This window comes from Mobula birostris, chromosome 19 (assembly GCF_030028105.1).
Source record: "Mobula birostris isolate sMobBir1 chromosome 19, sMobBir1.hap1, whole genome shotgun sequence".
Classification (NCBI taxonomy): domain Eukaryota; kingdom Metazoa; phylum Chordata; class Chondrichthyes; order Myliobatiformes; family Myliobatidae; genus Mobula; species Mobula birostris.
The window spans coordinates 32,174,211-32,200,249 of record NC_092388.1 but is presented as its reverse complement, the minus strand read 5'-3'; the positions used below and the strand labels follow the sequence as shown (position 1 = coordinate 32,200,249).

The 26,039-nt window shown below is 39.8% G+C and overlaps 1 protein-coding gene across 2 annotated transcripts in view; it reads left to right on the top strand.

The window, feature by feature from the left end:
- The window catches only part of glb1 (galactosidase, beta 1), a 90,958-nt gene that overhangs the window by 27,423 nt on the left and 37,496 nt on the right, over positions 1 to 26,039 (top strand). For both annotated transcript variants that reach the window (XM_072283371.1, XM_072283370.1), the window contains exons 10-13: positions 738 to 850; positions 3,137 to 3,211; positions 4,931 to 5,017; positions 16,126 to 16,239. In XM_072283371.1, the coding sequence (XP_072139472.1) occupies positions 738 to 850; positions 3,137 to 3,211; positions 4,931 to 5,017; positions 16,126 to 16,239 (389 nt within the window). The remainder of the gene's footprint in view (positions 1 to 737; positions 851 to 3,136; positions 3,212 to 4,930; positions 5,018 to 16,125; positions 16,240 to 26,039) is intronic.

The following is a 26,039-nucleotide window of genomic DNA, read 5'->3' as shown; positions in this document are numbered from 1 at the left end:
GATATTTGGATACCTTACTTCTAACTTTTTCTTGCTCATCCTATGGAGAATAAGATTCACATGCTGATTAACAACCTTATTGGCTGTGTCAGCATCTCTCCTGGCTCTGTTACACACATACTGTGACTATATTCCTTGCATAGCAGTAAGCACTATGGCATTGGCCAAGCTGGTAGTTCCCTGTAGTGGAAAATTGGTTCACAACCCACGTGAAGAGAGTGGTCCATTTGTTCTCAGAAAACCTAAATTTTCCTTTTGAGTATTCATGAATTGCCAAATGACTACTTTGTCTGCCGAATCAATAATTGCCTTATTGTATTGGATGTTATTCAGTCCATAATGTTCCTGAAAACTGTTAAAGATCATTCCAACCTTAGTTATCTCTGGGTCCAGAGCACTGGGGATCTTGGCATATCAAGTGCTCATCGAGGGACCTCTTAAATATAGTGAGCAATGAAATAATAAGAAATGTATTGAACTTGTGGAAACTTTCAAGTAAATTAATCTTGTATTTTAAACAATTAGATTTCTTTCAGATTCCTTTTGTGTTTGTTTTTTGAGCTACATATTCCACAATTGCCTTTCTCTCATTGTAGTACTGCCCAGATCCTGAGGGATTATGATCCCTAGCCTTGTGGTTTGTGTTTTATCCTAAAAATATTTTGTGTCTTTTGACTTATCCTAAGTAGCTGAAATTCTGAGGAGAATGTGGAGCATATTTTTGTTCATTTCTGTAGGAGCAAACTCTCCATATAACCCACAGCCTACAAGCTATGATTATGATGCTCCTTTATCAGAAGCAGGAGACCCAACAGAAAAATACTTCGCCATTAGGGAAGTTATTGGCAAGGTAAGTAGAACACGATGCATTTCCAACAGGATTGTATGTTGTACTCTCTGATGTCCAGGACTACACTCTGATGTTATTGGTTTATAGGTAATTTAAGTATATAGTCGTGGATCAGGGTTACTTTGCTGATTCAGTTCATTTATTTTCTTACTTTGATGTATTTGTCACATTTCTTCTGTTGAGTTAACATAAAACATGGTACAGCACAGTACAAGCCCTTCAGCACACAATGTTGTGCCGATCCTTTAACCTCCGCCAAGAAAGGACTAGATAGGATGGATGTGGAGAGGATGATTCCTATGTGGGAGTGTCCAGAACTAGAGGGCACAGCCTCAAAGTTGAGGGCGACCTTTTAGAACAGAGGTAAGGAGGATTTTTTTTTTAGCCAGAGAGTAGTGAATCTGTGGAATGCTCTGCCACAGACTGCAGTGGGGACCAAGCCCATGGGTATATTTAAGGTGGAAGTTGACCGTTTCCCGATCTGCCTGGGCATCAAGGGATTTGACGAGAAGGCAGATGTGTGGGGTTGAGTGGGATCCGGGATTACTTTCCTCCCAATACCTTAAAGTTACACCCCCTTGTATTAGCCATTTCTGCCCTGGGGAAAAATCAGGCCATCCACTCAACTTATTAACATTTATCAAGTTACTTCTCATCATCCTTCTCTCCGAAGTGGAAAAACTCTAAGCTTGCTCAACCTACCTTCATAAAACATGCTCTTAAATCCTGACATCATCCTGGTAAATCACCTCTGCACCCTCTCTAAATCTTTCACATCCTTCCTATAATGAGGTGACCAGAACTGAGCAAATATTTCAAATTTGGTCTAATCAGAGTTTTACAGAGACTAATGAAGGCTAACACACCATATGCCCTCTGTAATTGGTCTGTGATAAACTACAACCCAGTTTGCCATAATTCCTAAATCACATTTTTTGAATAAAAGATTTTGAGTAGTCTCTGGCCATTTGGCAAACATTACAAACAAAACTATAGCTGTAATTTTGTTTATTTAATATCGTACAAGTGTGGAGCTCAATTATGCCATGGCAGTTATTACCCTGAAGAAAGTTGGAATTTTATATGGTTGTTGAAGTATGGAAGTGTATTGGATGTTATTCAATCCATAATGTTCCTGAAAACTGTTAAAGATCATTCCAACCTTAGTTATCTCTGGGTTGAGAGCACTGGGGACCATGGCACATCAAGTGCTCATCCAGGGACCTCTTAAATATAGTGAGTTTTTCCCTCTACTGTTTCAGAGATGGAGAGATCTGGATCCCATTCCCTAAATGAAAAGGAACTCCTCAACTCCCACCACTAAATGCACTATATTATGTCATGTCTATGATCTTGCTTATATTCATCCAATTCATGCTTTAAATATTTCTAAAGCTAACCTCAGTTAGCTAAATTTCTCTATTAAATTAACATCTCCAAGCATGGCAGTGTGTCTCATAGCTCCAGAGACTGGATTTAATCTGACCCCGTGTCCTGTCTCCAGAGAGGTTGTATGTTCTCTTCATGACTGCATGTGTTTTGTCTCAGTGTTCTAGTTTCCTCTAACATCCCAAAGAAGTACCGGTAGGTTAATTGACAACTGTAAATCATACCAGTGTAGAATAGGTTTAAGAAGAGGTGAATGGAACTAGTGGGATTTCTCTCCTAGGAGCCAACATATACCTGATAGGCTAATTGGCCTTTCTCTATGTCATTATAAGATATCATCATAAATTTACAATGCTTTCTCTAATATAGTGACTGTACAATACACACTACTGTTATTTAACCAGAGTTTGTAGAGTTAGAGGCAGTGTTCCAGTTTCTATGTCTAGTGCCCATATTTTTTGAATTGATTGCACTTGCCATTTTCTGGCCCACATGATCTGTCCTTTGATATTTTCCATCAATTCCACTGCAGCTTTTGTATGCTCTCTGCAAACATTCCAATCTGGCATCTGAAATTATTCATGTCAAAATCATTGACATGTACCTCAGAGAACAAAGAATGGAGATCATAACCTTGAGAATGCACAGCAGAAGGCAGTTGTATCAATTTTCTGGTTTTAACCAAACTCATCAGATTTATTGAATATTGTTGAACTAATTGCTCAGTTGGCTTCATAAACGTCTCCTAATTGTTCATGGAAGTTGAAGCATAAGTTAATTATCTTTAAGATAGTTTCACCTTAAAATGTCCTTGTCCTCAACATAATTTTGACCTATAAACACCATATTCAATTGGATTTAAAGCAGTCTAATTATGTTTTTGTTGTCTTTTTTTAGTACAAGAAGTTACCAGCTGGCCCTGTTTTACCAGCAACCCCAAAATTTGCATATGGGTTAATCGAAGTTAAAAAGGTAAAAAGTATATTCTGAAGCAGCGCATGGTTAAATTCCTAGCCAGTGTTTCCTACGTCACAACATTGATAATATTTCAAAAGTAATTATTTGTAAGATGTTTGGCATGGCTGTATGCATTTGTATAGCTCCTTTCAAGATAAAAATTCTAAGATGCTTAATAGAAGGCATTAGGAAAGTTAAATGTGGACCTGATCCCATAATTTGGGTTGTTGTTCCAGAGCAATATAGAGATTATGCACTGTTTGATCAATTTCTCCCTTAGTTATGTAAATTGGAAAGCATATCTACTGTACATAGAACATTGAACAGTACAGCACAGTACAGTACAGGCCCTTCAGCCCACAATGTTGTGCCGACCCTCAAATCCTGCCTCCCATAAAACCCCCACCTTAAATTCCTCCATATACCTGCCTAGTAGTCTCTTAAATTTCACTAGTGTATCTGCCTCCACCACTGACTCAGGCAGTACATTCCACGCACCAACCACTCTCTGAGTAAAAAACCTTCCTCTAATATCCCCCTTGAACTTCCCACCCCTTACCTTAAAGCCATGTCCCCTTGTATTGAGCAGTGGTGCCCTGGGGAAGAGGCGCTGGCTATCCACTCTATCTATTCCTCTTAGTAAGTTATTACTTGTTATGGTTGCAGTTTCTTTGTGCCTGGTATTTCTGTGATTAAACAGGATGAGATTTATATTTCAAAATTCTCTGTTAACATGATATTGTCAGGGCGCTGGAGCAGGGACCCAATCGCTGACCCAGTACTGTGCACACAGTGATATTAATTGAGTAACAAATCCCGAGATGCAAACAGAGTCGGCGTTAAAGTTCGGGCAGAGATCACAACATCCAGAGAAATCCAAAAACCAGAATCAGGAAACAGGCAGAGTCAATATTCAGACAGACAGGGTACAATCCCGAGGTGCGAACAAAGTCGGCGTCACAGTTCAGGCAGTGATCAAAACATCCAGAGAAATCAAAAGACCAGAATTGGGAAACAGGTAGAGTCGATATTTGGACGGACAGAGTTCATATGCGAATGCTGGAAAGGCTCAGGAAAATTCACAGACACATTGGCAACAAACGGGTGAAAACACAGGACTGAAATACACTGAGCAATAAACAGAGAGGCAGATGATCGGTGGAGCACAATGAGACAGAGGTGGCAGCAATACAGGTAAAAATGAGAAACAGATGAGGGACAGAGTACTCCATAATACAGGGGCCTGAGTAGAGCAGGAGCACATGACAATACAAAACCACAGACTGACAGCTTAGGAGAAACACACAAATAGACAGAGTTCAACTGAAGGTACTGACAGATACTGGGGCAAATTTGCACACCATGAGCAGGAACATGAAATTTACTGAGAACATGGTCAGTTTCTCTAAGCTGAAAGAGCAGAGTAGATGTGAATCGAGATCTGAGCAACACAGTGCAATCAAACCTGAGGCACTTATATTGGGTAAGTGTATAATTTTACAGCAAGATTAGCCTATTATTGTTCTCTCTCACAGAAGTGACTGATAAATTGCTATCTCAGAAGGCTCACTCATTAACATTGTTTGTGTCAGATGTTCAGTTTGTAAATGTTTAAAAATTAAGTTAACCCTGAGCAGTATCATATCTTTGTTTTTAACTGGCTCTTTGTAATTTGTTAAGAGACTAATTTTGTCTATGTAAATCATGTGATCAATGACTGCTCCTATTTTACAGTTACAGAGTGTTGTAGAATTGCTGAGCTTGCTGTCATCTGCCTCTGTCAAGTCAGAATATCCACTTACGTTTGTTGAAATGAAGCAGGTGAATCTTTACTACTGTTTTCCTCTCAGGCACGTTGCATGAAATATGAATCATTGCTTTATTCAGTTTGCTTGCCAGTTTAAATTAAATATACAGTCCCTTAATACTGGAACATATAAGATCATATTTGATTGTGAATTAATTGAAATTACATTTTTTTTTCCAAGTCCCTCTTAGGGCGTTGGGCTCACGATCTGAAGGTCGTGGGTTTGAGTCTCGGCCAAGGCAGCATGTTGTGTCTTTGAGCAAGGCACTTAACTATACACTGTTCCAGTCCACCCAGCTGAAAATGGGTACCGGCAAATGCTGGGGGTTAACCTCGGGATAGACTGGCGTCCTATCGGGGGGAGGGGGGGTGGTAGTCTCGTACTCTTCAGTCGCTTCACGCCACAGAAACCAGCATAAGCACTGGCCTGATGGGCCACAAGTCTCGGGACAGTCTTTAACTAATAATATAACTCTTAAAATAACACATACTTTTACTTTTTATTGCCTTAGAAAGAAAATTGAGTAGAATGAAACGATTAGGGTGGCACGGTAGCAAAGTGGTTAGCACATCGCTTTACGGTACAGGTGACCTGGGTTCAATTCCTGCCACTGCCTGTTGGGAGTTTGTACACTCATCCTGGGACCATGTTGGTTTCCTTTGGGTGCTCCGTTTCCTCCACAGTCTAAAAATGTACTGGCTGGTAGGTTAATTGGTCATTATAAATTGTTCCATAATTAGATTAGAATCAGAGGATTGCTGAGCAGCATGGCTCAAAGGGCCTATTCTGCACTGTATCTCAATAAAACAAAATAAAAATACTTATGATGACAAAATGTCTCCATTGTTTCAGAACACTGATTATCTGGATCCAGTAAATCGCATTCTCGAATACAAGAAGTAAAATGCAGCACTCAAATGAGATTTAAAACTATTGTGTTGCCGGATCAATTTGAAATGTGATTGTTTTAAGTTGATTTTTCACACATTTTGTCTTCTGTATGCGTAGTGATTAGTGTTTGTTTGAAGTTTAGCAGCAGCCAGGCTGTTGGTTTGGGGTTTCAATGTGATTGGAAGCTGTATCTTGAGTTAAGTTTGAGGCCATAGGTTAGATCCTCATTCAATAACTTACCCTCTATTTTGGATCTTTCTGTGATAATCTTCCAACAGATAGGGAACAACAATTGTTCTCTGTTGCTTTGCGGTACCCCAGTGATGCTACAGCGATATTATATTTAATTACCAAAAATCTAAGAAGAAAAAATATTTTCTCCAATTTGATTGGTATGTTGGAGGTCTTGACATCATCAAGGCCAGCACAGTGGCAACTGGAGACCCAATCAAAAATTAATGGGCATTTTTTTTCTGGCAGCTTTCTGGAAAAAGTGCCAGAATTTCTCTGTGTTGGTGCCAGAAGTTTGGGATTCCCATGTCAACATGGAATCCAGCACTAGGGAAGGAACTTGATGGAATTCCCTGTATTTTCAACCTGGAGTCTGCTCTTGGACTCTGTGTCACGTTAGAACTACCATACCCATTTGTAATCACTGCCATAATCATCTGCAATCCCATTCATTTGTATGAGGACTTTACTGTGAGGATGGAAGCTTCAGCTGTGAATTTTTAATAATGCTTTCAATAATTTATTTTAATTATTAAAGTATTTCATATATTCTAAAATGATCTATTTTTTAAAAAGTAATTATTTACTACATTTTCAATAATTTTAGTGCTTTTAAATGTTATGGATGTTCAAAAGAGTTGAAAGACTTAGAGGGCCATGACAGAGTACAGTCGGCCCTCCTTATCCGCGAGTTCCGGAAGTGCTCTTCCAGCACTTGTTGTTTGAGCATGCACAGACTTTTTTTCTTGTCATTATTCCCTAAACAATGCAGTATTACAACTATTTTAGATAGCATTTACATTGTATTAGGTATTATAAGTAATCTAGAGATGATTTAAAGTATACGGGAGGATGTGCGTAGGTTATCATGGATCGGGATCGAAAGAAAACGGGAGTTCTCTTACTAAGTAAGTTGGAACAGGTACATCCGGTATTATTTAGTGTCAGTTGGTCAAACATTTGTCTTAGTATATAGTATATATTTTACTTTTCTATGCATATAAAACACTTAAGAAACATATGTTTCAGCGCTGGGCTTGGGAATGGAAGTTCTCGAGTTCAATCCAGTGACAGATCACTCCCGAGTGCGCTCTCCGTCCGTGCCAGGTTGGTGTAGAGGATCAAAAATCTGAAACCCCAAAACCCAATAATTAAACGACTGCGTTGCTTAGTAATAATTGTAGCTTTCATTGGGCAGGGCCTTTCTCACTTTATCCGTTAAAATTGTTCCAATCGTTGACCGACTGTAGCCTAATGCTTTTCCAATGACCGATGGCATTTCACCTCTTTCCGATTGCTTTATTATTTCCACTTTATTTTCAATCATGATCGTGATTATTTTCATGAACAGAAATACTGCGGATTCAGAGCTCTGCCGCCGGGTCCTAATGTCCACCGCACTGAGACAGGTTAAATAAGGTCCGGGGTTCCATTGGGTCCTAAGGTCCACCGCATTGAGACAGGTTAAATAAGTGACTTGAGCATCCGTATTTTTTGGTATTCGCGATGGGTCCCGGAACCAATCTCTTGCGGATGGGGGGGGGTGCGACTGTAGTCTGAAGTGGTTTGTCTTTGCTGTCCTTTAAACTGATGTTCATTGTAAGCTTGTAACTGTTACCAAAGGGTCTTCACTGTACTGCCTATCATACAGTGTGCTGTAAGGACTATATTCCATTCTTTTCTTTTGTATTTGCTTCAATGATGGGATTTTTCATACAGGTGCCTCTGAAATGTCTGTCTTCTTTCTGATTAGTGGCTTTCCCTCCACCGTAATTAACAGAGGCCTTGGCCACACCTCATCTATTTCCCACACTTAAATTTTCACCGCATCTTCTTCTGGTCAGATCTAACACAGAGTACCACAGTCAATTTTCATTAGATTAGATTAGATTCAACTTTATTGTCATTATGCCGAGTACGGATACAAAGCCAATGGAATGCAATTAGCATCTGACCAGAAGTGCAAAAGAATAGTGTAATGGACTAGTGACATATCCTCTTCTCTGGCTTTCCTCTAGAGATCCTGATACATTCAGTTTAGTATATCTTCGTGAGAACTAAGAACATAACAGAAGAAGTAGAAGCATGAGGAAACCCTTAAACCCTCATGCTTCTTCCATCATTCATGTACAATAGTATATAATGTATGTTGCATCTATTATGCATAGAGTGGCCATTTTGGTCCCCTAATCTGAGAAAAGATATTCTTGCCATAGAGGGAGTACAAAGAAGGTTCACCAGATTGATTCCTGGGATGGCAAAACTTTCATATGAAGAAAGACTGGATCGACTAGGCTTATACCCACTGGAATTTAGAAGATTGAGGGGGAATCTTATTGAAGCGTATAAAATTCTAAAGGGATTGGACAGGCTAGATGCACGAAGATTGTTCCCAATGTTGGTGAAGTCCAAGAATGAGAGGTCACAGTTTAAGGATAAAGGGGAAGCCTTTTAGGACTGAGATGAGGAAAAAACTTCTTCACAAAGAGTGGTGAATCTGTGGAATTCTCTGCCACAGGAAACAGTTGAGGCCAGTTTATTGGCTATATTTAAGAGGGAGTTAGATATGGCCCTTGTGACTAAAGGGATTAGGGGTATGGAGAGAAATCAGGTACAGGGTTCTGAGTTGGATGATCAGCCATGATCATACTGAATGGTGGTGCAGGCTCGAAGGGCCGAATGGCCTACTCCTGCACCTATTTTCTATGTTTTCTATGAGACCACCCTCAAGATAGAGGAACAACACCTTATATTCCATCTGGGTAGCCTCCAACTTGATGGCATGAATATCAATTTCTCCTTCTGATTTATATAAAAAAATTCCCTCCCCCTCCTCTCTTCTTCTTTTCCCCACTCTGGCCTTTTACCTCTTCTCACCTGCCTATCACCTCCTTATTCCCTTTCTCCTGTGGTCCTCTCCTCTCCTGTGAGATTTCTTCATTTGCAGCCTTTTACTTTTTCCATCCACCTGGCTTCACCTATCATGTTCTAGCTAGCCTTCTTCCCCTGCCCCCCCCCACCACCTTTTTATTCTGGCATTTTCCCCTTTCCTTTCCAGTGCTGAAGAAGGGTCTTGGCCAGCTGTTTGTTCATTTCCATAGATGCTGCCTGATCTGTTGAGTTCCTCCAACATTTTGTGTGTGTTGCTTTGGATTTCCAGCATCTGCAGAATTCCTTATTTTTATGTCCTCTCCATTGCTGCCTGGGTTTCCTCCCATATTTCAAGTAGAGGACATGCTGTGTTGACACTGGAAGCATGGCAACACTTGTGGGTTGTTTCCCAGACATCCTCAGGCTGTGTTGGTCATGGACACAACTCACACATTTCACAATGTGAATATGACAAATAAAGTTAATCTTTAATTGTTAATCATCCAGTAAGATCATGGCTTATCTTTTACTTTAGTGTCACTTTTCTGCTGTAATCATATTTCCTTAGATTTTCTTACTATCTAAATATCTATTGTTCATGTCTTTAACATATTCAGCTTCAGAGCTTTAACAGCTGCGTCATCTTAACTTTCAATTCCTCTGTCTAAAAAGTACATATTACTTTATACAAAGATACCTGAGCCTGATTATTTCAAAATCAATTTCTTTATGGAGCATGTGTCAGTTGTTCCCCTCCCCTGAAACACGTTAACCATTTCACTATATACATTGTAAAGTAAATGCAAGCCTGAGATTTATTCTTCACTGCAAATTCACCATGAATTTCTACATGCTCATTGTCTCCATTAAAACTTAATTTTACAGTTTCATAGACATACCAGCCATCTAGTGTTTTCAGGCAACCTTTCGAAATGTCTGGAAAACTGCATCTGTCCATTATCTCTTTGTCTTAGACAGTGGTCAGGTCATTAAAGGCAATTCTCTTGAAATGTTCATAGGTGAGGATGTAAACTTCTCCTAGAATATAATGATAATTAACAATTTTGGAATAATTTCAATTGGTGGAATAATTTCTTTGCTGTGGCCTTGAATTGAAATTACTGTTACATCTTATTAAAGAGCTCAACAAAAGAAAGTGACAGGCTAATACAGTTCTTTCAGCATTAATGCATCCTTTTAGTGTTCCCGCAAAATCCAGTTTAATAAAGCAATCTTGTTTTATTCATTTAAATGCCAGTATTGTTCCAGAAACATCACATAATGTTATACAGTAATCCACTTATTTCATTTCAAAATTCCGTATCTAAAAATTATTAGATTAACAGTTTGTGTCAACATTTAGTTTTATTTTGCCAGTCAAAACTTTATTTCTTCACGTGTAGTAAGTCATGGCCAATTGAAGTTTGATCACCTTTTCTGGCTCCAAAATGATTACCCTTCTTTCTTATAACAAATTGTGGCTCAGTTCAGAAGTTCAAGGAATTAAATTGTTACTGTAGAGATGTCATTTTTTTATAATTTCCAATGCCTCAACTATGTTTTTCTGTTAAATCAAAAACCAGATAGTTCAACAAACTCACATCAAATGCCATATGAAGTTACTTACCAACCTGCTGCACAAATCTCAGTTGTCACTGTCACCTTTCCCCCACCACACAGACACACAACCGGACTTAAGAGATTCACTCATAATTCACATTAACTAGAAAATGTCAGCCCATGGTAGAATATAGCTGCTTTACTCTTCTGGTACTGTTCGCATCTTGCTTTATCACTTAACATTGACAATAGAAAGATGGTCACAATGAAACAGAGTAGGTGCTTGTATGCAGATCTATTCTATTATAACATGTTTCTTCTTTCTTTACGCAATGTTAGATAACCTCAGACAAAACTGAAAATACTATAGGAAAGTGCATTGCCTTTCACATATTTTAACCTACACTATGTGGAACAAAAGTCTCTTTTCAATTTTATTACGGCCAGATGTTCCAATGTAATGTTCAGGTTCATATCTTATCCCCAAAATCTCTTAATTCTTCATGGCTATCAGCAAGTACCTTTCTTTAAAAGAAAAAGCTGCCCTTGTTTGCCTTTGACCATTGATGTCCATTCCAAAATCTCCTCCAAGTCTTGAAGTACAGGAGTAAAAAAATGCATCTTTCATACAACTTAGAAATATTGATGCACTGTAATGAGTCAGGATTCGAAAGAGCTGTCATCTTGTGAGGAACTTTCTGAGATCGTGAGCTGATGGAACATTCTTACTATTTAAATCTCTTCTCACTTAAGTGTAATTTGGTAACTCAGAAGTTTAAAAATATACGGAACTGAAGACAGCCAGCCACAATGACGAGTTTGTACAGGATAAACAGCTTTCAGCTACGAGCAGAATTTTGATAGACATCAAACACAGACACTTGTTTAAAAAAAACCTTCAAACAAGGAATGACTGCAAAAGATTACACCCCACGCTCCAACCAACAAACAGCACTTCCTCTGCAAAAAATATTGCTCGCTCCACAGAGACATCACACCTAAGCACAAACATCTATCCTCACACGTGTTCTCCAACTGTCCCACACAGTTATTACCCATCCATAAGGGGCATTTTATCTTGTGTTTTATTTAATCTGCAAGCACCATTCTCACAGCTTTAAAACTTTGCTGTTGCTCCCAATGCAGTTGATCAGAAATTTCTTTGCAAATTTGACCATGGCTTTAACTGATTAGAACCCAAACTCTGGAAACTCCTCTCCAAGTTTCTCTAGTATTTCTTCATTATTTAAGGTGCTTTTTTTTTAAAAAAAAACCTAGATGCTGGAAATTTGAAACAAAAACAGAAAATGCTGGACAACTCAGACAACGTCTGTAGAAAGAGGAACAGTTTAATGTTTCTCATTTCACAGGTGCTGTCCTACTTGCTGAATTTTTCTGTTATTTACTGTTTTTATTCATTTAAAGCAATCATTTTGTTACTCCCAGACTCAGAGAGCCTATCCAAGTTCAGGTTCAAGTTTATATTTATGGTACAAATGCCATCAAAATCAGTCTTTTGCAAAGGCAGCAGCATGCTTTACAAGATGAAGACAAGCATAAGTCAATATAAACTTAAAGTTAATATAAATTAACATAATTTACATGTGTGCAAGACTAAAGTACGAAATAAACATAATGACACTAGAGCAAGATGGAGAAAGAGAAAAGATATGTAGTTGGAGACAGTGTTAAGATTTTTTCAGAGCAGGTTCAAGAACCGGAATTTGCTTAGACCCATTTTTTCTTCAAATTCTCCCCACATTCCTCTCAACTCCTCACAATTGCCTACGTTCTAGAGATAATTTACAGTGGCTAATTAACCTACCAATTTTCACGTCTTTGGGGAAGAAATACTCTGCATTGTTTCCAAAGCTTTATGAAAGTGTGGTGTCCTGAAATGGAATTAATACTGTAGATAATGTTCGAGTAGTATTTTCTGAATGTTAAACATATTGGTTTAATATTTGGTAACTTGTTCTCTTTCATATCCCTATATGATAAAGGCCATGAATTTTTCTTCTCTAACAAAACTCTGTTGCTTTGCTTTTATTGACTGCACAGACGTAATAACATATAAGTACTATCAGTGGTTAACTTGGAATTAAGAAACACAAGTTCAGGTCTATAGTGGCATATAGGGAATTTAAGTTATGAAATTATGAAAGAAGGCTTATGTTATTAATGATCTAGTGAAAGAAATCTTCCATCTTTATCCAGTATGAATTTTATGTGACCATCATGTCCACACCGTGTCCTCGATTCTTCAGTTGCCTCTTCAGTTGGTCAAAGGGAAATTAGGGATGGCAATGAATAGAGGTCTTGTACTTGTCCTGTAATTTAATGAATTAACAATAATGAGTATAGTATGAGCAACTCAGAATATAAACTTAATTAAATTATTCATTTGTTCTGTGAATCTTTCTTACCAAATTCTTCGTTCCCTTCTACAAGACTAAATGCATTTCCATTTAGCTTGATTATTTTAGTGCCCTTCCTGACACTTCGGGATGCATTCAGCGATGTGTGTGTGTGTGTGTGTGTGTGTGTGTGTGTGTGTGTGTGTGTGTGTGTGTGTGTATCTCTCCGAGGTCTGTTTCTCCCTGCACTGCTTTAAAATTATATTTCATTAGTTTTGCTCTTCCGTGTTTATAATTGAATTGCTTTATGCAAGACTGCATTAAGTTTCATCTGCAATGTCCGACTGTTTCATTAGTCCATCTACCTAATGATCCAAAAACACGCACACACATATTGCCACATTTTACTGTGACATCTACAGACCCTCAAGTTTGCTCTGAATACCCAAAGCAAGGTTACTAATATATTATAAATAATCCTAACACTGGCCACAACTACTTAAATACACTCATTATTTTCTGTTCTTCAGTCAATGTTCCATTCCATTGGGATCAATTTGGCTCACAAGATTTTTTACACAGTATTTTGCCAGATGATTTTGAAAACTCAAATGCTCGACTGTACATCATTAGCTAGTATATGCCTACAAAAGCAGCAAATAAAGAATGTAAACAACATTAAAACTTCACTGACAAAATAGATCATTGAGAATTAAGTGAAGAACATTTGCCACATCACAAAAGTGAAACATATTGGCTGTTCTTTTTTTCTATTCAGTGATGCATTTAACTCGCCTGAATATTATACAATCATGGTTTTCACTTTGTTGGCCATAGCTGCAATCCATTAAGTATTTAGTTCTCTATGGACGATGCACTTATTGAAAATCTGGTGGTGTCTATAGAATTGAATTCATAAAATTCATAAACATGGGAGATGCTTAAATCAAGAATAACACACCAAAATTGCTGGAGGAACTCAGGTGGTCAAGCAGCATCTATAGAGAGAAATAAACAGTTGGCATTGAAGGGTCTCAGCCCAAAATATCGACTGCTTATTCCTCTCCATAGATGCTGCCTGACCTGCTGAGTTCCTCCAGTATTTTTGTGTGTGGAACTCATAGAATTGATTTTAATGGTTTAGCTTTCTGATCTTCAAACACTTCACCAGTGAACTACTGTCAGCCCCTTTTTTGTTTCACGGATCTTTTTAACCCTAGCCCCTACCCCACTACAATTCCATAATCTGGTACTGAATGAGCAGAGATTTCTCCAGTATAGTAATGGGAAGAGTTAAGCTGTTATCACTCGAAGACTGAAATTTCATTACCCGTCAACCAGCTTCTTTCCTAATTAACCCTAACCCTAACCCTAACCCTAACCCTAAAGCTGAACAAGCCTATTTGCAATCCTGATGTTGAATTTTATCCCTAAAGTATGCCATTGCGAAAACTGCTTAGTTCTAATTCCTCAGCTACATTGTCCAAGGGACAGCCTCACCTAATGAAGCCATCACTTAAGCACTTACTTCTTTTTACACATTACTATTCCCAGGCATTGCTTGTTCTTCCCTATATAAATTCAACTTCTTCTGTCTGCATTCTAATTCACACCAAGCCCTGTTCACCCATCATCCCTGTGGTTAGATTCCCATGTTGATCACTGGGATTTTTTTTTTGTTTTCAACTCCCTTTGTGTCCTGACCCTCCTCATCTTCAACCTTGTTTAGCCTCGCCATTTTCAGTTGTCTACACTCCTCCAGTATTTGCAATTCAACATTTTGCACTTACTTGCTTCACAACTGGCAGCTGCAGTCTGGATGTAAGTCAAGCCTACTGTCACACATTCTGACTCCTATTGTATTTAGGTTTGTTTCAAATATTAATGTAAGGATTTTTAATGCTAAGAGTGTTCTCCAACTTAAACTTCTAAATAAATAATATGTATGAAATTGGGACAGATTGCAGATACTGGAATCTGTTCAACACACACAATACTGGAGGAGCTCAGCAGGTCCGGCAGTATCTATAGAGAGAATTGGGAAATTGATGTTTCATGTAGCGACCCTTCATATGAACTGAAAGATAGAGGGGAGTTATCTACCATAAAATAAGTTAGAGGGAACGTGTGGAGCAAGAGCTGGTGAGGGACAGGTGGATTCCGGTAAAGAGGGGTGATAGGCAGATAGGCAGATGGGTGGGGGAAGAGGAGAATGAAAAGAATCTGAGGGGTGGAAGGTGGGACACAGACACACACACACACACACACACACACACACACACACACACACACACACACACACACACACAACGCTGGAGGAATTCAGCAGGCCAGACAGCATTTATGGAAAGAGTAAAACAGTCGACATTTTGGGCTGAGCCCCTTCATCAGGACTGAAATGTTGACTGTTTACTCTTTTCTCTGAATGCTGCTTGGCCTGCTGAGTTCCTCCAGAATTTTGTCTGTGTTTTTTGGATTTCCAGCATCTGCAGATTTTCTCTTGTTTGTGGGAGGAAGGTGGAGCGTAGAATAGAGGGAGGGAGGTGGAGAAGGCAGATAGGAATAATAAGAAAGGGGAAACAATCGCAATAGTCTGCAGGTGATGGGTGTATGGAGTAGGTGGAGGAAGGAAAAAACAAGGTGATGGGGACTTTGGTGAGTAGGATGAAGTGGGTAGAGGGGGAATAACTTTACCAGAAGTTGGAGAACTTGGTGTTCAGTTGAATTCTCCAACTTCAAGTAAGTCAAATTTGTTAGTCTAGCTCTAATCTTATCTTGTATTTCTCAATCTGAATTTCTTTCTCATAGATTATCTTTAGCAAACTTTCATTTTGAAGAACAAAATGAGCTTTAAACATCTATGTAATAATGTATCATTTGGTTGTTTTTCTGTTCCTGAAGTGCATCAGTAAAGCTTTCCTTGATGTGTCTGATAGTGTTATTGAAATGACTATAGTCTAGAACAAAGACAGTGACTTGTTTGCCTTGCTCATGTAGGCAAGTATAATGCCAGTTTTGCTGATTGCAAGCTGCTTCTTGGTTATTTCACTTCCCTTGCTAGCTTGCCTGTGGGGTGCTGCTTTTTGCTGGTGCCTGACTCTAATGCAGATCATTGCACTGCATCCGACTTCTTCTATTGGTGAACCTCCCTATAAATGGTGAATTTCTTATAGCACTTCTAATCAGAATTTGTTGTTTTGTTTTTCCACAGTATTTTGGATACATGCTATATCGAACTACTCTCCCAATAAGTTGCACTCGGCCTACTGCACTGTCATCACCTTTGAATGGGGTTCATGACCGGGCCTATGTCATGGTGGATGGGGTAAGGTGTCCTTTTTTTTCCTATTAGTGTTCAGTCAGTATATAACATCTCTAGGATGTAATATTACTTTCCAGAGTTTATGAACACCACAGAATATTTTTTAAGAATTCTAGAGCAGTGGAATAGTAAGTCCTGAATTTTCTTGGCGAATTCAACTGGCATATGACAGGGGCTGAAAGTGCTGTCGCTGGTATATGTGGGAAGTATATACAGTACTTGGAAGGTGCTGACAAATACCTTTTTTAAATTATAGCTTTCCTTGTGCCAGGCAGGCACCAGAAATACCTCTGATGAAACTGGTGCCTATTTGCCTCCTGCAAATTTTGTTTTCTGCATCCCACAGATAATGAATATTAAAAAACAACAAATGCAGGTCGATCAGAACAAGAGGAAATCTGCAGATGCTGGAAATCCAAGCAATACACACAAAGTGTTGGAGGATTCAGCAGGCCAGGTAGCATCTAAGGAAAGGAGTGCAGTCGACGTTTTGGACTGAGGCCCTTTATCAGGACCGGAAAAGGGACGAGTCAGAATAATAAAGTGGGGGAGGGAAGGAAGAACCACAAGGTGATAAGTGAAATTGGGAGGGGGGGGATGGAAGGATGAAGTAAAGAGCTGGGAAGTTGATTGGTGAAAAAGATCCAAGACTGGAGAAAGGGAATCTAATAGAGGACAGAAGACCATGAAAGAAAGAAAAGGGGGAGGAGGACCAGGGGCAGGTGATAGGCAGGCATCAGCCCTGTATCTTTTTCACAAATCTGCTTCCCAGCTCTTTACCTCATCTCACCCCTTCCCTCCCCATCTCCTGGTTTCATCTTTCACCTTGTGGTTCTTCCTCCCCTCACCCAACTTTATTCCATTGACTCCTATCTTTTTCCCAGTCCTGATGAAGGGTCTCGGCCCAAAACATTAACTGTACTCATTTCTATAGATGCTGCCTGGCCTGGTGAGTTCCTCCAGCATTTTGTGTGTGTTGCCCAGATGCAGGTCATTTGTCTTTCATGGCTGCTTCAACATTCGATATGATCATGACTGGTTAGCTACGTATCTCAATACTATATTCCCATGCTCTCCTCATACCTGTTGTTGGTCTTTGTATTTAGAAATGTGCCTGTAGCTTCCGTAAATATATTCAATGACCTTACATGCATCTTTTTCTGTGAAAGGGAATTTCATAGGTTCATCGCCAATTGAGTGAAGAATTTTCTCCTTGCCTCAACCCCTGATGTCTTGATACGTATCTTCAGATTGTGACCACAGTTCTAAGACTTGCCCCCACCAGAGGGAAATATCCACCCCATCCTCAATCTTTTGAACAATTTTGTGCATTTAGTGAGATCTTCCTTCATTCTTCTAAACGCTAATAACTGTAGGTCTAGTTGACTCAATCTGTCCTTATATGACGGTCCTCCCCTTGCAGGAATCAGTTTGGTGAACCTTTGTAGTACTCTCTTTATAACAGTATATTTGTTCTTAAATAGCGTAACACTATTTCAGTGCTATCAACCTGGTTCAATTCCCACTACTCTCTGCAAGGAGTTTGTCTGTTCTCCCTGTGACTGCGCTGATTTCTTCGGAATGCTCTGGCTTCCTCCCACATTCCAAAGATGTGCTGGTTAGTAGGTTAATTGGTCACATCGGTGTAACTTGGCAGTGTGGAGTCATTGGGCTGGAAGGGCCTATTACTAAGCTGTATCACTAAACAAATGAGGAAACCAAAATAGAAGACAATGAATCAGGCATGTCTCGTCAAGGCCTATAATTTGTAGCAGTCTGATCTTTCTCCTGTACTGAATGCCTCTATTTATGAAGGCCAACATACCATTTGGATTCCTAACTACTTACTGAATCTGCGAGTTTGCTTTCAGTGACTGCAGTCTAAGGATACCCGGGGTCCTTGTAGACCAATATTTCCATAACTAAGGCTTTTAAATTTTTTAATAATGTTCAATATCCACACGCATACAATGGCCCAAGAGTAGCTGGTGCTTAATAAATGCACTTAATACTGATAGTGACTTCAAATAAGACGCTGGCATTTATGTAATAGTCTTATTTGATTCTGAGGATTCACTGCAGAACAATCTGATAATACTGTTCCAAGTTTTTCTGATGTTTTTGCTACAAAACCTTAAACCCTTAACCATAAAGAAGGGTTAGTCTAATCGTTAGCTTGTAGGTACTGAAGTTGGTTGGGATCTGGAGGTCATGATTCTTGAGAGTGCTTTCAGTAAGTCAAACTTGCTTAACTGATTCTGTGCTGGATATCTTTGTCAATTTTTCTGTATTACAAATGGAAACTATTTAGGTATACCAGATTTTCCATCTTTTGAACTTAGAATGCAGACTTACAAGGTTGACCAGTTTCTGCTCATGGGCATTGAATGGTAATCTCAAATGGAAAGTGTCCCCTCAATTAGGGAAAAAGATTTCCTGCAAGAAGAATGGAACAATGGATTGGGTTGTTAATATAACCTTACTTCATTCCTTTATGGAGAAAAAAAATACCTAAACCACTGTGTCGACTCATGAGCTCATGTGATTATGGGAGAGTCTGATGACGCTGACTCTGGGTAGTTGAACCTAAGCTGATATTCGCACAGAATGTCTTACTTAACCAAGTGAGAGGCTTAGAGATATCACGAAAACCCCAACAATTCCTTTGAATCAACTCTTCTGATCACAATGATCATGTTAGTATTTCTGCTTTCTGGTCTAAAGCCACACTGTAACTCCAGCAGGATTTCAAGGTGAGATACCAGGTCACAGAAAGAATAGGAGCAAAAACCTGATGTAAAACCTTTCCGTCCTCTGAATTGCTAATGAAGACTCCAAAGCTGAGGATGATTGGAAGTCTCTGAAAACGGCCAACCACAAGACATGCTCCAAGTCCTTTAGACTTCATTTTCTGACATTGTTAGGGCAGTTTTGATGGAAAAGCATCCCAGATCAACTATTTAAATGGAAGAAGAAAGCATTTTGCCACTAGTTGAAAAAAGCCCTCAACCTTTTAAAATCGGTATCAATGACGTAGGAAGAAAGAGTGAGGAAGTCCTGAAGAGTGAGTATAGAAAGCTTGGTAGGAAGTTAAAAAGCAGGACCTCGAGGGTGGTAATTTCAGGATTGCTACCTGTGCCACGTGCCAGTGAGGGTAAGGATAGGATGCTCTGACGGATGAACACGTGGCTGAGGAACTGGTGTAGGGGGCAGGGTTTCAGATTTCAGGATCATTGGAACCTCTTCTGGGGCAGGTGGGACTTGTACAAGAGAGACGGGTTACAGCTGAACTACAAGGAGACCAATATCCTTGCAGGGAGGTTTATTAGTGCTATTGGGGAGGGTTTAAACTAGATTTACAGGGGGATGGGAACCAGTGTGCCAGAGCAGATAGTGGAGCGGGGTGAAAATAAATGATGTTAAAAGTTCATGCAAAGTCACAAACAGAAGGGTTATGTGTGGTGGTAATAATCTTCTGAAATGTGTCTATTTCAATGCGAGGAGTATTGTGGGGAAGGCTGACGAGCTGAGGGCGTGGATTGACACATGGAATTATGACACTATAGCCATTAGTGAAACTTCGCTACAGGAGGGGCAGGACTGGCAGCTTAATGTTCCAGGGTTCTGATGTTTCAGATGTGATAGAGGCAGAGGAATGAAGGGTGGGGGAGTGGCATTGCTAGTCAGGGAAAATGTTACAGCAGTGTTCAGGCAGGACAGATTAGAGGGCTTGTGTACTGAGACCATCTGGGTGGAGCTGAGAAACAGGAAAGGTATGACCACATTAATGGGGTTGTATTATAGACCACCAAATAGTCAGCGAGAATTGGAGGAACAAATCTGCAGAGAGATAGCAGACAACTGCAGGAAACATAAAGTTGTGATAGTAGGGGATTTTAATTTTCCGCATATTGATTGGGACTCCCGTACTGTTAAAGGTCTAGACGGGTTAGAGTTTGTAAAATGTGTTCAGGGAAGTTTTCTAAATCAATATATGGAGGTACCAACTAGAGAGGATGCAATATTAGATCTCCTATTAGGAAACGAGTTAGGATAGGTGATGGAAGTGTGTGTAGGGGAACACTTTGGTTCCAGTGATCATAGCACTATTAGTTTCAACTTGATCATGGGTAAAGATAGAGCTGGTCCTCGGGTTGAGATTCTAAACTGGAAAAAAACCAAATTTGAAGAAATTAGAAAGGATCTAAAAGGCGTGGATTAGGGCAAGTTGTTCTCTGACAAGGATGTGATTGGTAAGTGGGAGGCCTTCAAAGGAGAAATTTTAAGAGTGCAGAGTTTGTATGCTCCTGTCAGGATTAAAGGCAAAGTGAGTAAGAATAAGGAACCTTGGTTCTCGAGGGATATTGGAACTCTGATAAGAAGAGAGAGATGTATAACATGTATAAGAAATGGAGCAAATATGGTGCTTGAGGAATATAAAAAGTGCAAAAAAAAACTTAAGAAATAAATCAGGAGGGCTAAAAGAAGACATGAGGTTGCTTTGGCAATCAAAGTGGAGGATAATCCAAAGAGCTTCTACAGGTATATTAAGAGCAGAAGAATAGTAAGGGATAAAATTGGTCCCCTTGAAGATCAGAGTGGTCGGCTATGTTTGGAACCAAAAGAAATGGGGGAGATCTTAAATAGGTTTTTTGTGTCCGTATTTACAAAGGGAACTGGCGTGGAGTCAATAGAAATAAGGCAAACAAGTAGTGAGGTCATGGAACCTATTCAAATTGAAGAGGAGGAGGTGCTTGCTATCTTGAGGCAAATCAGAGTAGATAAATCCCCAGGACCTGACAGGGTATTCCCTCGGACTTTGAAGGAGACTAGTGTTGAAATTGCAGGGGCCCTGGCAGATATATTTAAAATCCACGGGTGACGTGCTGGAGGATTGGAAGATAGCTCATGTTGTTCCCTTGTTTAAAAAAGGATCAAAAAGTAATCCGGGAAATTATAGGCCGGTAATTTTGACATTGATAGTAGGTAAATTATTGGAAGGAGTACTAAGAGATAGGATCTACAAGTACTTGGATAGACAGGGACTTATTAGGGAGAATCAACATGGCTTTGTGCGTGGTAGATCATGTTTAACAAATCTATTAGGGTTTTTTGAGGAGGTTACCAGTGGATGTTGTCTATATGGACTTCAGTAAGGCCTTTGACAAGGTCCCGCATGGGAGGTTAATTAGGAATATTCAGTTGCTAGGTATACATGGTGAGGTAGTAAATTAGATTAGACATTGGCTCAATGGGAGAAGCCAGAGAGTGGTAGTGGAGGATTGCTTCTCTGAGTGGAGGCCTGTGACTAGTGGTGTGCCACAGGGATCAGTGCTGGGTCCATTGTTATTTGTCATCTATATCAATGATCTGGATGATAATGTGGTAAATTGGATCAGGAAATTTGCTGATTGGAGGAGTAGTGGACAGTGAGGAAGGTTTTCAAAGCTTACAGAGGGATTTGGACCAGCTGGAAAAATGGGCTGAAAAATGGCAGATGGAGTTTAATACAGACAAGTGTGAAGTATTGCACTTTGGAAGGACAAACTAAGGTAGAACATACAAGGTAAATGGTAGGGCACTGAGGAGTGCAGTAGAACAGAAGGATCAGGGAATACAGATACAAAATTCCCTAAAAGTGGCGTCACAGGTAGAAAGGGTCGTAAAGAGAGCTTTTAGTACATTGGCCTTTATAAATCAAAGTATTGAGTGTAGGAGTTGGAATGTTACGGTGAGGTTGTATAAGACATTGGTGAGGCCGAATCTGGAGTATTGTGTTCAGTTTTGGTCACCAAATTACAGGAAGGATATAAATAAGGTTGAAAGAGTGCAGAGAAGGTTTACAAGGATGTTGCCGGGACTTGAGAAACTGAGTTACAGAGAAAGGTTGAATAGGTTAGGACTTCATTCCCTGGAGCTTAGAAGAATGAGCGGAGATTGGATAAGAGGTATATAAAATTATAATGAGTATAGATAGAGTGAATGTAAGCAGGCTTTTTCCACTGAGGCTGGGGGAGAAAAAAAAACAGAGGACAGGGGTTAAGGGTGAAGGGGGAAAAGTTTAAAGGGAACATTGGGGGGGTCTTCTTCACACAGAGTGGTGGGAGTGTGGAATGAGCTACCAGATAAAGTGGTAAATGTGGGCTCACTTTTAACATTTAAGAAAAACTTGGAAAGGTACGTGGATGGGAGGTGTATGGAGGGATGTGGTCCAGGTGCAGGTCAGTGGGACTAGGCAGAAAAATGGTTCGGCACAGCCGAGAAGAGCCAAAAGGCCTGTTTCTGTGTTGTATTGTTTCTATGGTCTATCTGCTAAAAAGATTATTATATAAAAATGCCAAAGAAGCAGCATAGTGCAGAGATCAGTTGGTGTAATTGTCTTCTTTTGGAGATGTGGATCATAGCTTATGTTGTTTTTCTTGCTATCATGCAACTTATTTTGCTTCCTCTTCATGATTCTTCTACTCATCGTGGTTTTAGCACTTTTTTTCACCATTACCAATTCCTGTTCTTGTTTTTTCTTCTCTTGATATCATCATATTAGCAAGTGAGTTCCCCTTGTCCATACCCATGACTCCAGCACATTGTTCTCCATAACTTCCACTTTCTCCAGTGGTATCACAACACTAAGAATGAAATAGCCTTCAAAAGTAGTGGATACAGCTGAGTCCATCACAGCAAAAGACCTCCCCACCGTTGAGCACATGTTAATTTATCACCAAAGTAAACAACTTTGAAATTTTTCTTTTCTGGGTAGCCATGAAACCAAGAAAGAAAAGAAAGGCAGCATGATCATCAACCCCCAATCCCACCTCCTCACACAAAAGAAATAAACAAAAATGGAAAAGGCACATTGACCCCCAAATCCTTCCTCCCACACAAAAATGGATCAGGCACATCAGTCCCCAAAACCCCTCCCCACACAAAAAAAAGAGAAAGATTGGGCAAAACCATAGAATAAAAAAGAGACTGAAAAAGATGTTTATGGTCCGAGTCCACATCCAAATCACAGAAAGCTCGGGCAATGCTCTCTGGGCACAGCGGTAGGCTCTCCCCTCCCCAGTACAAAGCGGTCAAAAGCCAGGCAGTCGGTGCTCACCCTCTGCACTTGCTTCAATGCTTCAATCTCTCTCATTGCTTTAATTAGTGCACGATGAAAGCTTTAATCAGCAAAATGGAGTTAAACGTTGGCTTGCAACCCGCCCCACTGCCTGCCTGCTATAAGGTTCGTGCACGCAGCCTCTGTCTCTCGGAATTTTCTCTGAGATTGCACAGCGTTGAAGCACCCAAATGACCTCCAAACTTCTGCACTGATGTTTCAACCTCTCTCATTGCTTTTATCACCGAACAATGGAAGCTTTACCAGCGAACAATGGAAGCATGGAGCATTGTCACAGGAAAATGGTATCTATCATAAAAGGACCCCCATATCCAGGACATGCTCTCTTCTTGCTGCTGCCATTGGGAAGAATGTAAAGGAGCCTTAGGACCCTCACCACCAGGTTCAGGAACAAATATTATCCCTCTACCATCAGACTTTTGAACTTCTTTCAACTTCACCCTCTCCATCACTGAACTGTTCCTCCTACCTGTGGACTAATTTTTAAGGACTCTTCATCTAATGTTCTCAATATTTATTGCTTATTTATTATTATTTTTTATTTTTTTGTATTTGCAGTTTCTTGCCTTTTGTACATTGGGTGCAGTCTTTCACTGATTCTATTGTGTTTCTTATATTTACTGTGAATGCCTGCAAGAAAATGTATCTCTATGTTATATAGTGTATGGTGACATGTATGTACTTTGATAATAAATCTACTTTTAACTTTGAACTTCAAACTTGTTTCCCTCCCACTCTCCCTCCCCCTGCCACCGCTGCTCTTTGCTTTCTGTAGAGATCAGTTTCCACATGACTCCTTTGTCCACCCGTTCTTCCTCATTGATTTCCTGGCACTTATTCCTGCAAGTATACAAGTTCTACACCTGATTCTACACCTCCTCCCTCACCATCATTCAGGACAGCAAATAGTCCTTTATGGTGAGCTGACACTTCACTTGTGAGTCTGTCAGGGCCATTTGTTGTACCCAGTATATTTAGTGGGGCCTCCTCTACATCAGTGAGGCTTGACACAGATTGCAGGACCACTTCGTTGAGAACCTTCACTCTGACCACTGCACAAGACAGGATCTCCCAGTGGCTGCCCATTTAAATTCGACTTTCCATTCTAATTCTCATATGTCTGTCCATCTCTGCCTCCACTGCCATGATGAGGCCAACCTCAGGTTGGGGGACCGATATCTCATATTCTATCTGGATAGCCTCTCACCTGATGACATGAAGATTGATTTATCTAACTTCTGGTAATCAAATCCCCTCCTCTTTGTCCAGTTTTCATTTCCCATTTTGTTTACTTTCGCTCTCCCTCACCTGATCATTACCTTCCACGGTTCCCCTCCGCCCCTTTCTTTTCCTATTTGCTTCCTTCTTCTTCAGTCCTTTACCTCGACCACCTATCACCTCCCAGTTCTTACTTCATTCTCCCCTCCTCCACCCTCTGCTGGTCTCACCTATCACCTGTAAGTGTGCTCTCATTCTGCTCTCCCCACCTTATTTTAGCTTCTTCCCCCACTCTTTCCAGTCTTGTGATGAAGGGTTTCAGCCTGAAATGTTGACTGTTTGTTCCCCTCCATAGGTTCTGTCTGACCTGCTGAGTTTCTCCAGCATTTTGTGTGTGTTTCATAAGATTTCCAGCATCTGCAGAATCTCTTGTGTTCATTCTTGTTTCTATGATGTAGCAATCCACCACCTCCATCCTATCCTGTTCAAAATGACATTAGGACAAGAGGCAGTAGGGTGATTGTATTCTTTGACATTTTATACACCACAATAGAAAACTGTTTATAATATATTTGACATAACATAATCTGCACATTATTTCTTGCAGTTTTTTTTCTAATGAATCTCTAGTCCCATACTTACAATAAATTTTGTGAAACTTCTAAGGCTTCCTTCAGGCTAACGAAGCACCATTGTTCTGAATTATTTCTCCACAGGTGTGGCTGGATATGTTAAGCATTCCGGTACCTTCTGTTTTTATTTAAGATTTCTGTCATTGTTACTGCCTTGTTTTTGTGTTATCTTTGTCAGTTCGAGTTTCCTGCTCTTCAATTAGTTATGTAAAAAATAAATACTTTGTTCAAAAGACATTTCAAAATCATTTCATAAAATTGGAGAGGCTTGTTTGTTCAAGTTACCATACATTCAGGTTAATTTGGTTGATGATTTTTCTTTACCAAAAGGAGATTAAGGAGAAAGGGGAGAAATAAAATCAATATCTATAGTCATATGTTCACCCTTGCCTCACTAATGTAGGTTAAGTAAATGAACACAGAGATCATAATTAATCCAAAACTTGCACCTTATTGTACCAACACAAGTATCCATGTAAATTATGTTGGCCCTTGGCCAACAACCCAGGTTTTCGAATGCTGTACCAGTGCTCCGCCAGAGCCTTCCTCCAAGTACCAAAGTAAGGGATCTCCTATTGGTCAAACAATTGATCATGAGGGTCTTATCTTTTTTTTAATTATGACTTCTATGCTATTGTATCTCAATTCTGCTAGTTCTAGTTTATCTGGCTTGTCTGTGTCCACTTTTCATTGTTTCTGGCCTAAGGCTACAGGTAGCATTACCACATTGCTCATCTCCCAAGTAAGGACTTTCCTTTAATGTCAATCCCTTGCTTTTCCCTGAGTTAGGCTATTTTAAACCAATTACAGGGAGCTCAAGTTTGGCATTATGC